This window comes from Cebidichthys violaceus, unplaced genomic scaffold (genome assembly GCF_023349555.1).
Source record: "Cebidichthys violaceus isolate CVI_PGR_0920_01 unplaced genomic scaffold, fCebVio1.0.p SCAF_5, whole genome shotgun sequence".
Taxonomy (NCBI): domain Eukaryota; kingdom Metazoa; phylum Chordata; class Actinopteri; order Perciformes; family Stichaeidae; genus Cebidichthys; species Cebidichthys violaceus.
In genome coordinates this window covers 1335757-1349132 of record NW_027176705.1, presented here as the reverse complement: position 1 = coordinate 1349132, position 13376 = coordinate 1335757, and the positions used below count along the sequence as shown (strand labels likewise).

The following is a 13376-nucleotide window of genomic DNA, read 5'->3' as shown; positions in this document are numbered from 1 at the left end:
TACAGGGTTGATTGAGACGTTGTGTTCTTGGCTTACCGGCAGAATGATATTGCACAATTATCACTGCCTTTCAAAACAAACTCGCCTCTGTAGAAATCAAAATGCTACAAAAGGCCTTCAAAACATCTAACTCCTGATAAGGACGTCGTGCAATAACTCATACTGGTTTTACTATACAAACAACCCACTGGATGGCGACGATATAAAGACAAACAAGTTGTTTTTTTCTAATAGTTGAAGGCATGGTGTTAGATTGAGTCCACATGCCGTGAGTGTGATACGGGCATTCGCTAAAAAAAAATGTTTAGGGGAAGAAATTAGTGAACAGATTATTTTAGATGAACAGACTTGTCTCCGCTCTCTTTACCACTGATCTCCCCGGTGCGCACAAAGCGTTTGGATCTGCTGTGCGCAATCAGAGAGAGAGAGAGAGAGAGAGAGAGAGAGAGAGAGAGAGAGAGGGAGAGAGGGAGGAGGGAGGAGGTGAAGGTGAATGGCAGCGTGACTGAATAGCCCGGTGACCAATCAGATCCTCGATGGGCCGGGCTCCACTTTTTTCCCCAGTGCTGCACGGGCCCTCAAAGTTTGTTTATTCGCGGAATGCAGTGTGTGATGAAAACGTGTTAGTAAGTAACCCCCCTTTTCGACTAATAATAATCAAATGAAACTGATTGGGACGTCGGAACACACTGTGGACTTTTGGGAACGCGTACCGGTGCCATTTACGCACGGAACATGCTCGCGCCTCACTGCGCTTTAACGCACCGGGAGCCTCGATTGAAACTCTTCAGAGAGTAGGTGTCGGTGTGCAACACAACAAGAGCTGAATTACAACGACCTTAACGCAAGAGCGGAGGACGGACTACGGAGTTGTTGGGAGAAGAAAGTTGTTTGGCGATCGCGGAGGTTTGAGTTGCGAGCGTCCAGCCACTCCGCATCTACAGGAGGGGAAAAGGACCAGAGAAACTGTGATCGCTGCTTGATCAATGTGAAAGATTGAAAGATACTGTCGCAGGCATTGACTCGAGACGCTGACATTCCCCTGTAGTAGTCAAGATAAGCTTTGACTTGGCTAACAGAAGGGGTTAAACCGTATCTAAAGGGAGTTTGGAAAAGCCAGCCTTTCTTCCCCATACGGATCAACTCATTGGGTGGGAGCTGAGAGAGAGACAAGAGTCCCCAGCAAATCAGGAGCTAATTGATTAAAGAGACTTCATTTGAATAGGAGGGGGGCTGGCGAGGTGCCAATCGCCTTTCAAAGAAGCCCCCCGTATGATTAATCGCAGAGCATTATTGATAATCATAACGGGGCACATGCGCGGTGGATGGGCTCGATTTACGTAATTTTTGAGAAGGTTTTGTAGTCATTTTTTTTATTCTTTGCCTGCTGATGTGCCAGCCAGCATGTCGCGGAGGAAACAAGCGAAGCCGCAACACTTCCAATCCGACCCTCATCTGCCTTTATCGGAGCACAATGGTGAGTCCACGTAACCTAACCCTCCTTTTATCCAAGCACCATGAATATCTCTCTTTTTGGGGCTGTTTAATTGTCTGACGGTTCAAGTTAATACTTTGTATTTAACTTCATACTATTGTTTTTGTTTATTTGTTTGCAAAGTGATGGAAGTCTACTACTTCTTCAAAAAACGTAATGTTTAGGATTTCCTGACATTTACTTTATTCCAGTTCAAATGGGAATTTAGACTCCTTTTATTATTACATGCTAAAATAATATTATACTATTTATATATTTATTAAAAAAAGTTAAATATAGTAAGGAAAGTAGCCGTTCGTCTTTATGTCAACGCTGCGTGTGTGTTCTAAAAGTTTCAAAACTTTTTTTTATCTGCTTCAGCTATAAATCGTGTTTTAAACTGGAGTTGAAACTCAACTGAAATGAGTCGCCGGTTTAGTTTCGTTCTTCCCCGATCGCTTCGCTGCGTTCAGCGGTCGGTCTCGGTGCCTCGAGATGGACCACCCGGTCTCTCCTGCCGGGACTCCTAACTTTTCCTGGGTCCCCCGGACGTAGACATTTCCCCTCTCTGCGTGTGTTTCTGTCCCTCGCTGTAAAGTCGCACAATGTTTCCTGACCTTTTATGAAAAATCAGTGTCAGTGAGTCATTGCCTGTTTGCACACCAGCGTGCTTTATTGCTAAAAGTTAGATGAAAGGAGGACAAACAGCTCCAAAGAGCGCAGATGAACACGAATCTTGGAAATAACCCACTGGTTCATCGCTTATACCTTTTGGTCAAATAGCAGAAGTGAAGTCACTCACACACACACACACACACACTCTCTCTCTCTCACAAACGCATTGTATTTCTGTTTTATTACAAAATAATACATAGTTTTCTCAACTACAATACACATTGATAAATACGGTTGTTATTGTTTTACTTCATTGCCTTGAGAGACGCGTACACCTAAATATTATCTGTGGCCTGCTGTGAAAAATATGACGATGTGAAATATGTATTCGCAAAGTGAAATAATCTCTTTCATCGGTGCTGTTAGATATGAAATCAGTCTGTAGGCTCCAAAGTGGCATTTAGAACTGGAAAGGTCTCTGTACGCAAGTGGAGCTCAGGGTTAGTCCAGCAATATCCAGTCAAGCTGTAATTAAATGTAAATTGTTAGATTTTAGTTGAAAAGACATGGTACCAAAATAAAACAAAACTGCGCCATGAAATGACTGTAGGATAAAGGATAATAACAGCTGAATTTTGTAACAGGACGTTGCGTTGTAACGTGTATTTTTGTTGACCGATTTTTTTGACTTTTCTATCAAATGACTCATTAAGAGGAAAATAAAATGTATTATTTTTTTGTATTTACAAAAAAAGATCTTAATTTAAATTGAAGGTTATCTTTGTACAATGCAGTATATTCGAATTTTACTGCTCAACATTCACATTTTTCTTATTTTACAAATTATTTGCACACACAAATATAAGACATGCCATAAATATAACATATGATACAATCAAATATTTTTGGCATAGGCTAGACCTGTTGGATAAGGCCTGTAAATTAAATACATGCAATGTAAATACTCTCACAGCCACATTGTGTTTAGTGCTGCCTAAAAAGCATGTGCAGGTAATTTGAAATAAACACTTGCTTCTTTCAGGCAAAAGTCATGTAGAAAAGGTATTTGCAGCCCATTTCACGTGATTTTTAGGAACTTGATGATTAAGGCAAAACGTAGTTAATTTCCTAGGGCTGGTTTTTTTCTGCATCTTCCTTTAAATCTAATAAACTTAGTGAAGAGTTACTTTTGTCACTAACTCTGGCAGACTGCAGAATGCAAATTCCCTAATTATGTCCGATTCTATGCTACATGTTAGAATTATTGCAAGTGTCTTGTGTTTGTAATTATAAGGGTATGGACATGTTGTCTTTCGGTTTTTGGGGGTATTTAGCTGAGTGCTCCAAGCAAGTGCTGTGTGTCTTCTGGAGAGTTGTGGTCGGAAGTGAAAACAGAAAGTCATTGTATTTGTAGCTGAATATCAGTGATGCTGAGGGCCGGAGTTACTGGGAGGTCGGACTGAGAGCCACAGAGGGTGGGATGTTGAGCTGTTTTAACCTTTGCCAGTGTCCCTCTGTGTGGAGGTGATGTGAGTTCAGGGCCCAGTGTGTTCCTCACTACCTCGCCATTGACCCTGCTGATCGGAGCTGCAGGCGGCCCAATGAGGCCTCTGCTTTTCATTTTAAGTGCGTGTGTGAGTGAGGCCTTATCAATGTTGTGACCATCCCCTTTTGCCCTATCAGAGTGGCCCCCCTAGAGGGGAGATTGGCAGGGCAGCTCACTTTGCACTGTGGTTCCCTGCAAACTGAGAGTGCAGTTGCTTGTCATTTTGCCAGTGTTTATGTGGTGTGAGTCGAGGTGCAGCCTGAAGGACTTGCTTTGCGTTTTTTTTTTCCTCCCTCCCCTTGAGCTTTAAGCATGTCACCGGGGCAGAGCTTCTTAGATTTGAGTCTTGTCCTGGACCACGGCAGCTTTAGTGGAACCCCATCTAGTGTTCAGTGGGATGAGTCCTGAGTGCTGGAGACGATGAGAGCAGAAAACCTCCTGAAGTTACAAGTGTCAAGAGGCTCACAGAGGCCCCCAGCGAAAAAATAATGTAGGATCTCTCAAAGCTCTCCGTTAACTTTTTCGACTAATCCTCGCTTTCTTGTCTCTCATATTCAGACTTTGGTCAGTCTCTTTGAGTCTCTGTCCTCTGCTCTTTGTCTCTCCTGACGCCCTTTAGCCCTGCGCACTGCTTACATTGTGCTTTTGATAGAGATTCTATGGAAGTTTTACAGACTCCATCTTTATACCAGCTTGACTTTATCTTAATTTTAATTGGAAGTTAATCCTTGCTATTTGGGGAATTAAGCCTAATGCTAGCATCTGCGTTGTTTGCTATTCTGGTTTTATGTGGACAGTGGATTTGTACTCGTGCATTGATTTAGTTTTGATAATTCTTTTGTCGTCATGTAAAGTAAAATATAATAAGGCACTGTCAAAAAAGCAAATCTGTAGGCGTGTAAGCGTTTAAGTTGATGAAATATTATTCTTATGTTTTGCAGCCAAAAGTATTACTTTTTTCTTCTCAAACATTTCAAATTTAAGATAGTCTCCTCTTCACCAACTCTGTCTTCTGCTGCATCGCACAATTTTGATGAATGTTTTGCTCCAGTTCCTAAATTGGCAAAATAGAAATTCACAAATAATTTTGTGCATAAATATAATCTGTTATATCTTTCATTTTTCTGTAATTTTCTAAAATTACATATTGTAGTGATAGTTTTATCATTGTAATTTGTTTGCATTTGCATGTTAAAAATGTAATTATTTAGAATCTTTTCATTTGTAGAATTTTTTTAAATGCAGACTGCATAAAATATTATGGCAATTATTTAATCAAAGAAACACTCTTAGACCCTTTCTAAAGTATGTGTATTAGTGATATGGTGAATTAATTGAATTACTTCACCATTTCTCAAATAGTGTATGCATCGTTTGTTTTTTTTTCTTCTTATGTTCTGCTTTGATTTTAGCATGCACACACATATTTTGTTCATTCATTAACGCTGCATCTTCCAGAAGTTTGTTGGTAAAAAGTTTTTTAAAATTCTTTTTTTGTATGGTTCCTTTTTCATCCCACTCTGTCATACAATTGGATTGTCTTTACACTAATTTGTGTACAGTCAACTTTGAGAAAAAGAAAAGGTGTTTATTTAATCCTCACATTTCTCACACTAAAAATCAAACACGTTTTTTCAAAATTAGCGCCTGGGGTGTAGGTAGACGGTGGGTGGAAGGGGGGATTTAACATGAAAAGTTATCATTAAAGTTGAGTCTTCCCTGTTTGCATGGTTTGGTGGTGTGAGGGCCAGGGTTTACTGTCATGGCAACTTTGCGTTATCTGATGTCTCTGAGCAGAGAAACATTGAGGGAGATAATCCCTGAATTAAACAGGATCTGCTTTGAGTCGACTGAGATGAGCAGGGCCAGGCTGTGCCGACGATCCCCGCCGCTCCCATGCTGCGCGAACAATGGGAAGGCATCCTGTCTCTCTGTGGGGCAGGGCTGCACTTCTCTGGGTTTCATTTGCAAATGAATTCTTGGCGCTGATGAAAGTGTTGAGGGGCCAGAGCCACAATGAAAGGGATTCATAGAGAAATACAATTTGTAAATCAACTTGTATGTTAAACAGCAAGATTTTAGTGTGACAAAGAGGGAAAAGAATCAGGAAAGTCTGGAGCACAGCAGTGGCTCTGAGGGCAGGGTGACTTTTTGACTTTTCCCTCCCTGACTCGATTTGTTTATCAAAATGGAAAATTCCAAAACACGTTTCTCTGCTCATCTGAAAGGCGGCATTACTTTTGAATTTTCGTGTGAGTGACAACAGAAGTTGCTGTGTTTGTATTGCAAGATCTGTGAACTGGTGTGTCCAGTTGTTCAGTTTGTGATTCATGGATTCTGATGTATTGCCCTACTCTTAAGTTTTGACCAAGTCATTTATTTAAACAAATAGTTTTCTGTTGCTATTGACTTGAGTTTATTCAAACTAAAGTCTGGTGACTTTTAAAAATGAAATGTATTTTTCTTACTTTTCATTGGATTGCAAACATTTCAACTATGAAACTGAATAAGTCACCTTTTATGTTCGCTCTCATTTTTTCCTCTTTCATTTTCCTTGTTGTGTTTAGCGTCGGCACGTAACAGCCTAGACACCCCAGGCTCTGTTGTTCATGTCTCACTGTGACTGCTGCCTGAGTGGATACAAATTAGTTTAGTGACATAGATAACCTGTCCAAGATGCCCATAGTTGGCTGAAAATGAGCAAAGTTGACAGCAAATTGAAAGTCTAATAAGTCCTTCAAATGCTTGATTTGAGCCTAGTGGACAAGTAGACTTTGAAGGGCATGGAATATAGGAAATCAATGCCTTTCTATGAAATTTCATTAAGACCCAGTGTCCTCACTTCACTCTATTCTATATTTTGATGGATTATCTGGAGAAAATGATTACCTTTGGTCAGGCTGATGAAACCCAGATGTACATCTTCAAAGATCACTTTTAAGCAATATTTGAGTAGTTCCCATTGATTTTGTATCTCTCTTATCGTGTTTCAGAGGCCACTGCATTGAATAAGACCTTTTCTCATTTCTGTTGGCTTATTGTTGCCTTTCGATCGTTGTTTTTGTGAAAGCATCAAGGGGATAAGTGTAAAACTGATTAACTTAAGATTAACAACAATGGAATTTGAGGAGATAAAGCTGCTTCTTCAGCTGCAAAACATTTCTAATCACTAATCCTCTGTTTCCTCTTTTTCAGGGGACACAGAACTTTGCTCAGAGGACCCCCCCTGCAAGGACTCAGACGCCCACGTCTGTAGCAGATGTTGTGCTGAGTTCTTTGAACTATCAGATCTTGAGGAACACCAGAAAAATTGCACTAAGAATCAGTTAGTTCTGATAGTGAATGAAAACCCTGTCTCCCCCACCGGAACTTTCTCACCTGGGTCTCCTCCCCATAATCCTGATGACCAGATGAATGACACAGCTAACAACACTGATCAAACAGAGTGCAGTGACCTTTTGGAGCCTAACACTCTTGACAAAGACGAAGCCATGGACGTGGACGTTTCCGGAATGAGCAGTGGTCATGAAGAGGAAGGCAGTCATACAGAGAGCGGGAGCCCCCTCAACATAGTCAGCAACCATGGTGGCAGGAGCACCTCTGGCCCTGCACTAGGTACTTCAGCTATCTCTGCGCCTCTACCTCAGCTCAGAAACCTGACTGAACTGGGAAGCTTCTCTATGATCAACAGCAATGTTATAATTGAAAATCTGCAGAGCACCAAAGTGGCTGTTGCCCAATTCTCCCAAGAGGCCCGTAACACAGGGGGCCCCAGGGTGGCAGTGCCAGCCCTTATGGAGCAGCTCCTCGCCCTGCAACAGCAACAGATCCACCAGTTGCAGCTTATTGAGCAGATTCGCCATCAGATACTGCTACTGGCCTCCCAGTCCCCAGAACTGCAGGTGCCCCCAACTTCTGCTCCAGGCACAATGGGGCCTGCTGCCAGCCCACTGACCACACTCAGCTCACATCTTTCCCAACAGCTGGCTGCAGCCGCAGGCCTAGCGCAGAACCTGGCTAGTCAGTCAGCCAGTATTAACAGCCTAAAGCAGCTGGCTGCAGCAGCACAGCTACCTCAGTCCAACCCAAGCAGCAGTGAGACATCTCAGAGCATTAGCACACTGGGGCCATCAATAGTCAATACCCAATCCTCTGACAAGAGGCCGAATCATATGAGTAGTCTCCACTCTCAGCTCAGCAACTCCTCCCTCACTAAGTCATCCGCGCCAGCATTTGGAATGGGTAGCCTGTTAAGTTCTGCAGTGAATCCCCTTCTACCTCAGCCCCCACCTGGAAACCCAATATTTTCCAGCTCTTTGCCCAGTGTTGGCACCACCGTAGAGGACCTCAACTCTTTAGCAGCTTTGGCCCAGCAGAGGAAAGGCAAGCCGCCAAATGTCACTTCGTTTGAACACAAGAGCAGCTCTGATGAGGCTTTCTTCAAGCATAAGTGCAGGTTTTGTGGCAAGGTGTTTGGGAGTGACAGTGCCTTGCAAATCCACCTGCGCTCTCACACTGGCGAGAGACCATACAAATGTAATATATGTGGCAACCGCTTCTCCACCCGTGGTAACCTGAAGGTGCATTTCCAGCGTCATAAAGAAAAATACCCACACATCCAGATGAACCCCTACCCTGTTCCAGAGCATTTAGACAACATACCAACAAGCACCGGCATTCCATACGGCATGTCTATGCCCCCTGAGAAACCTGTCACCAGCTGGCTGGACAGCAAACCAGTTTTGCCCACACTGACTTCCTCAGTCGGCATGCTGCTGCCACCAACCATGCCGAGCTTGCCCCATTTCATCAAAAAGGAAGATCATTCAATAGCCATAACCAGCCCTTCTTTTGCAAAGAGTGCCTCGGGCACTGCTGAGCCTTCAGCTAAAAGTAATGACGGAGTGTCTGAAGAGGGTGAAGGTGCAACTCTGCCTACCTCAAATGGGAGAACTGAAGAAGGCAGCCACTCCTCAGGCTTCATGACAAATGTGAGTTCTGCCTCAGATAGCACTGCTGACTACACAACATCTAACAGCCCGCCCATGATGACCAACCCACTCATGCCTCTTATGTCTGATCAGTTCAAGGCTAAGTTCCCCTTTGGAGGCATCCTGGATCCTCTCCAGGGGTCAGAGACCTCCAAGCTACAGCAGCTTGTGGAGAACATTGACAGAAAGGTGGCAGACCCAAACGAATGTGTCATCTGTCACCGGGTGTTGAGCTGCCAAAGTGCTCTGAAAATGCACTATCGCACTCACACTGGGGAAAGGCCCTTTAAGTGTAAAATCTGTGGCAGGGCGTTTACCACCAAGGGAAATCTTAAGACCCACTACAGCGTCCATAGGGCCATGCCTCCTCTGAGAGTCCAACACTCCTGCCCCATTTGTCAGAAGAAGTTCACAAATGCTGTGGTTCTACAGCAACACATTCGCATGCACATGGGTGGACACATCCCCAACACCCCTCTGCCAGATAGTTATCCAGAGTCCATGGTCTCTGACACTGGCTCATTTGATGAGAGAAACATTGATGATCTGGACAACTTCTCTGATGACAACTTTGAAGGAATGGAGGAGGGCCCAGACAGCAGTGTGCCAGACACACCCAGGTCAGCTGATGCCTCCCATGACAGTCTATGTAACTCCCCAGCCCCCCTTGAAATGGCTAGCCAGGAGGAGCAAGAGAGAAATGGACGAGAGAATGCCCACAATAATGAAACAGAGGAGCTACAAGTCATACAAATGAGGGCTATGGCAAATGGCTTCATTGAGGGAGATTGCTTTACAAATGACTCCTCGTCTCTAGGAGGGGATGTTGAAAGCCAAAGCGCCGGGAGTCCAGCTGTGTCAGAATCTACCTCCTCCATGCAGGCGCCATCCCCCACTAGCATGCAGCCACAACCACGCAAATCCCCTAGCCTCGAAGAAAGGCACCAGAGGGCCTTATCCTTGGAGCACACCACTGCAAGCCTCTTGCACTCTCACCCCTCCAACATTGGAGCACTGGACCTGACATCTGTCAATCCCTCAAAAGATCCCTTAGGCATGTTATTCCCCTTCCGTGAGCGTAGCATCATCAAGAACACATCCTGTGACATCTGTGGGAAGACCTTCGCTTGTCAGAGTGCCTTGGACATTCACTATCGAAGCCATACCAAAGAACGACCATTTATTTGCACCGCCTGTAACAGGGGCTTCTCCACCAAGGGCAACCTCAAGCAGCACATGCTAACCCATCAAATGCGAGATCTGCCCTCACAACTCTTTGAGCCGTCAAACACCAGCCTGTCCTCCAGCCCAACCCCTTCCCTCCTCTCTGTAGGTTCTCTTAATAAACCAGAGGTCAATGGCTTCCTCCATAGCTTCCACCAAGAAATCAAGGAAATGCCCTCTGGCATGGTCACATCATCTGCCTCCACTTCCCCAGTGCTTTCTGCTGCTCCGCCACGCAGGACTCCCAAGCAACACTACTGCAACGCCTGTGGGAAGTGTTTCTCCTCCTCCAGCGCTCTGCAGATCCACGAGAGAACCCACACAGGGGAGAAACCCTTTGCCTGCAGTATCTGTGGCCGGGCCTTCACCACCAAAGGAAACCTCAAGGTAAATGTCGAAACATCCAGAAAACTGTTGACCTCCCAAAAGTTTGTGCGTGAGAACGTTTATGAAAAATAAGTCTCAGAGCTCCTATTTAGTTTTATAAAGTGTGTGAGTGCACTAGGCGTCAAGAGGTGATAATGCTGTATAATTAATGAAAGGAACAGCTCTCTGAGAAAATAAGTTACCTTATAATGGAAAGGCTGAATCATGCAACTAATATGATTACTGGGTAGGAATTCCAGAATGTAATCAGCTAAGAATGATTCAGTGCACATAATTAATTATCAGAGGCAATCATTGTGCACTAGGTCAGTCTGTAGTTTTCCACAACAGATTCTATGAAAACTGTCACAGGCTTAAATCATTGAGAAAGGGATCATGCTCAATAATCTACAGAAACTTCAGAGAATTATGTCAATTTAGTTATGTGAAACTTGGGATAATTACTTTTTAGCATGTCAATCCGTAATCCATAGAGAGGAATTTCGGATGCATGTTAATATTTAAAGCTCTGGCTTTTGGTTGAAGATGGTTTTATACAGAGACATCTGCATTTTATTGCTCCGTTAAATTGTTTGTAGTAGGTTGTACAAAAAATAACTGAAATACAATCATTATAATGTACCTTTGGAGGATTATGAAGCAGGAAAAAAAAATCTTGTCTCTGTCATGTAAAGGGTTTTGGCAGAGGTGAAACGTCACATGCAATACTGGCCCGAGCAATGAAACTGGACAGTGTAATTTAACCCCAAGCCTCCCTTGTGAGATGAGCAAATTAAGGTTTAGATTAAACAGCATGTATCAGTCTTGCCAAAAAAAGATGTTTACACCATGCTGTTACCTCTTACAGCACAGAACTAACTGGTCTGCTGCACACAGGGTGTGAAGCTATTTTAATACGGAGTCGAGCATTATTATTATTTTTTCCATTGCATCATCTCATGTGCAGCTCTTGTGGCCAAGTTTGTAAACATCACTAATTTTCATCCGTCTCATTGCTCTGTCTCCCTCCTCCCTCCCTTTTATTCCCCTTCTCTCCCCCCCGCTCTCTCTCTGTGTAGGTCCACATGGGCACGCACATGTGGAACAGCGCTCCCGCCAGACGTGGGCGCAGGCTCTCCGTGGATGGGCCAATGGCTTTCCTGGGTGCAAACCCAATCAAGTTTCCTGAGATCTTCCAGAAGGACATGGCATCAAGGACAAGCAACGGGGACCCGACCAGTTTCTGGAACCAGTACGCTGCAGCCTTCTCCAACGGCCTGGCAATGAAGACAAATGAAATCTCTGTCATCCAGAATGGAGGCCTCCCACCCATGTCAGGTGGTATGATGAATGGGAGTAGCTCTCCCATCGGTGGTCTGACCGGCAGCCTAGACAAGCTACACAGCATGGAGCCCAACGCTGCTCTTGCTGGTTTGGAGAAAATGGCCAACACAGAGAATGGGGCCCACTTCCGGTTCACGCGCTTCATGGAGGACAATAAAGAAATTGTCACCAGTTAGAGTGAATGTCCTCAGTTGCGCACAGACACATGAAGATGCCTGAAGGCATACTGTACACATATGTAGACAAACAGAAGAAGAGAAAGAAAGAGAACAAGACAGGGACAAAATCAACTGAACTGCTTTGCTCGCCATTGAATCTTTACGAACATGAGTGTGAAGACAAGTTGCTTTTTTTGTACAATGTACATGTTATAGTTTTACGGAGCTTATTTATTAGTGATTATAACCTTGCTTGAAACCAAGTGGAAGCATTAACAGTTAGGTTTTTGTTTGTTTTAAAGCCAGAATGGGTATGTATGGGTGCTTAAAAAATGTGCTTTTGAAACTTAGAATATCTGGGTAGATAACCTTACCTTGGCATTAAGTTATTTTCTGTCTGTAGTAGCTATAACCGAACTGTCGATGTTCATGTGATGCATTAGCCCTGTAATAAGCAAACAGACTTGCTGTAAATAATGTACACTGATCTTCTGTAGATGGTCTAACATCTGTGTGTTCATGCCCCCCTCCCCTCATCCAAGCAAAACAATGAAATTCAGGCAAGGGACTAAATGATGTGGTAGTTCTTTTCTTTCCAATTGATATTTACCTTATTTTATTTAAAGAAGACAAAACATTGAAGTTTGCTACATTTCAAGGGTTTCTTTAGTGTTAACTTTTGTTGTTACTGTTTCTGTGTATTGTACTTTCTACTTTTTATTTACTTCCATATTTTTCCCCTCAATTTCTTTTGTTTGTCTCTTGTATTTTGGTATTGTTGAAAGCAAGACAGAAGGGAACATTCGGTGTGGCCCATTTCCTGGCTTTTGGAACTGAGACAGCCAATCAAATGAGCAGGATTCTCCTTCAGTTTCTCAGCTGGATTTCCACGTTGCTGCTATGTCCCAGCATCCTCACTGACATCAAGTGCAAAGTGTTGAAGCTTCTGTAAATATGTTCAGACGTGGAAATAAAAACTCCCTCGTACGAAAATGTACATAAAGCTCACACAAGAGAAGTCCATCACGGCCAGGGGACAAAATGATAGTGTTTTTATAAATATAAATATATATTAGGTTTGACAACCTTCGGACTGTTACATGCACTTTCTTGGAAAGTTGGAAGATCTTTATGGGTCCAGTTTCTCTACACTTTAATACCTACTAACAACTAAGATACTGTAATTCTTTACTCTAATAATCAAATACATCAGTTTTCCAAAAGAAACATTGTACGTGTGTGTGTGTGTGTGATTTTATTCCCATCTTTATTTATCATACCATTGGAACTATACTGGCAATTGTTTTTTCGCGCATCAAACGTTGAAAATCATTTGAAAGAAGAGCAGGTATGAAAATAAAATAAAAACATTTTTGTATTTGAATCATGTGTGATTCGGGCCGCCGCGCTGCTTGTGCAACTCAGTTTAGTTTCACTGACAAGCACCAGAAGCAGAAACGGGGGCTTGGATTCAGTCGTTAATGGTGTGAGCTTCCCTGTTCTTTGATTTAACATGATCGCAGTTTTTAACCTCATCGTTTCCGCTGCCATTCCTTGATGTCGCCAATGAATCGCTGATCATCGGAATAAAGTAGATTCGAGGCTTTTTACGCGGAAAGGAAAAGGTTCCCTTCTGCCACTTATTTATGCACGTTCAC

General features: G+C 43.3%; 1 protein-coding gene across 2 annotated transcripts; it reads left to right on the top strand.

Moving 5' to 3' along the window:
* The first annotated feature begins 608 nt into the window (after positions 1-608).
* Positions 609-13010, top strand: sall1a (spalt-like transcription factor 1a). Of its 2 annotated transcripts, none has more exons than XM_068730661.1 (3): positions 609-1477; positions 6831-10237; positions 11296-13010. In XM_068730661.1, the coding sequence occupies exons 1-3, from the start codon at positions 1405-1407 to the stop codon at positions 11734-11736; spliced, it is 3921 nt and encodes a 1306-aa protein (XP_068586762.1). In that variant the 5' UTR covers positions 609-1404; the 3' UTR covers positions 11737-13010. The 2 variants fall into 2 exon arrangements, with proteins under 2 accessions (XP_068586762.1, XP_068586763.1); XM_068730662.1 differs by lacking the exon at positions 609-1477 and adding an exon at positions 5839-5887.
* Positions 13011-13376: the final 366 nt, after the last annotated feature.

Bases quoted from the DNA above. Each gene is read 5' to 3' on its own strand.
- sall1a (XM_068730661.1), top strand. From the start codon at position 1,405: ATGTCGCGGAGGAAACAAGCGAAGCCGCAACACTTCCAATCCGACCCT. The intron at 1,478-6,830 runs GTGAGTCCACGT...CCTCTTTTTCAG, and splicing joins GCCTTTATCGGAGCACAATG to GGGACACAGAACTTTGCTCA. The intron at 10,238-11,295 runs GTAAATGTCGAA...CTCTCTGTGTAG, and splicing joins CCACCAAAGGAAACCTCAAG to GTCCACATGGGCACGCACAT.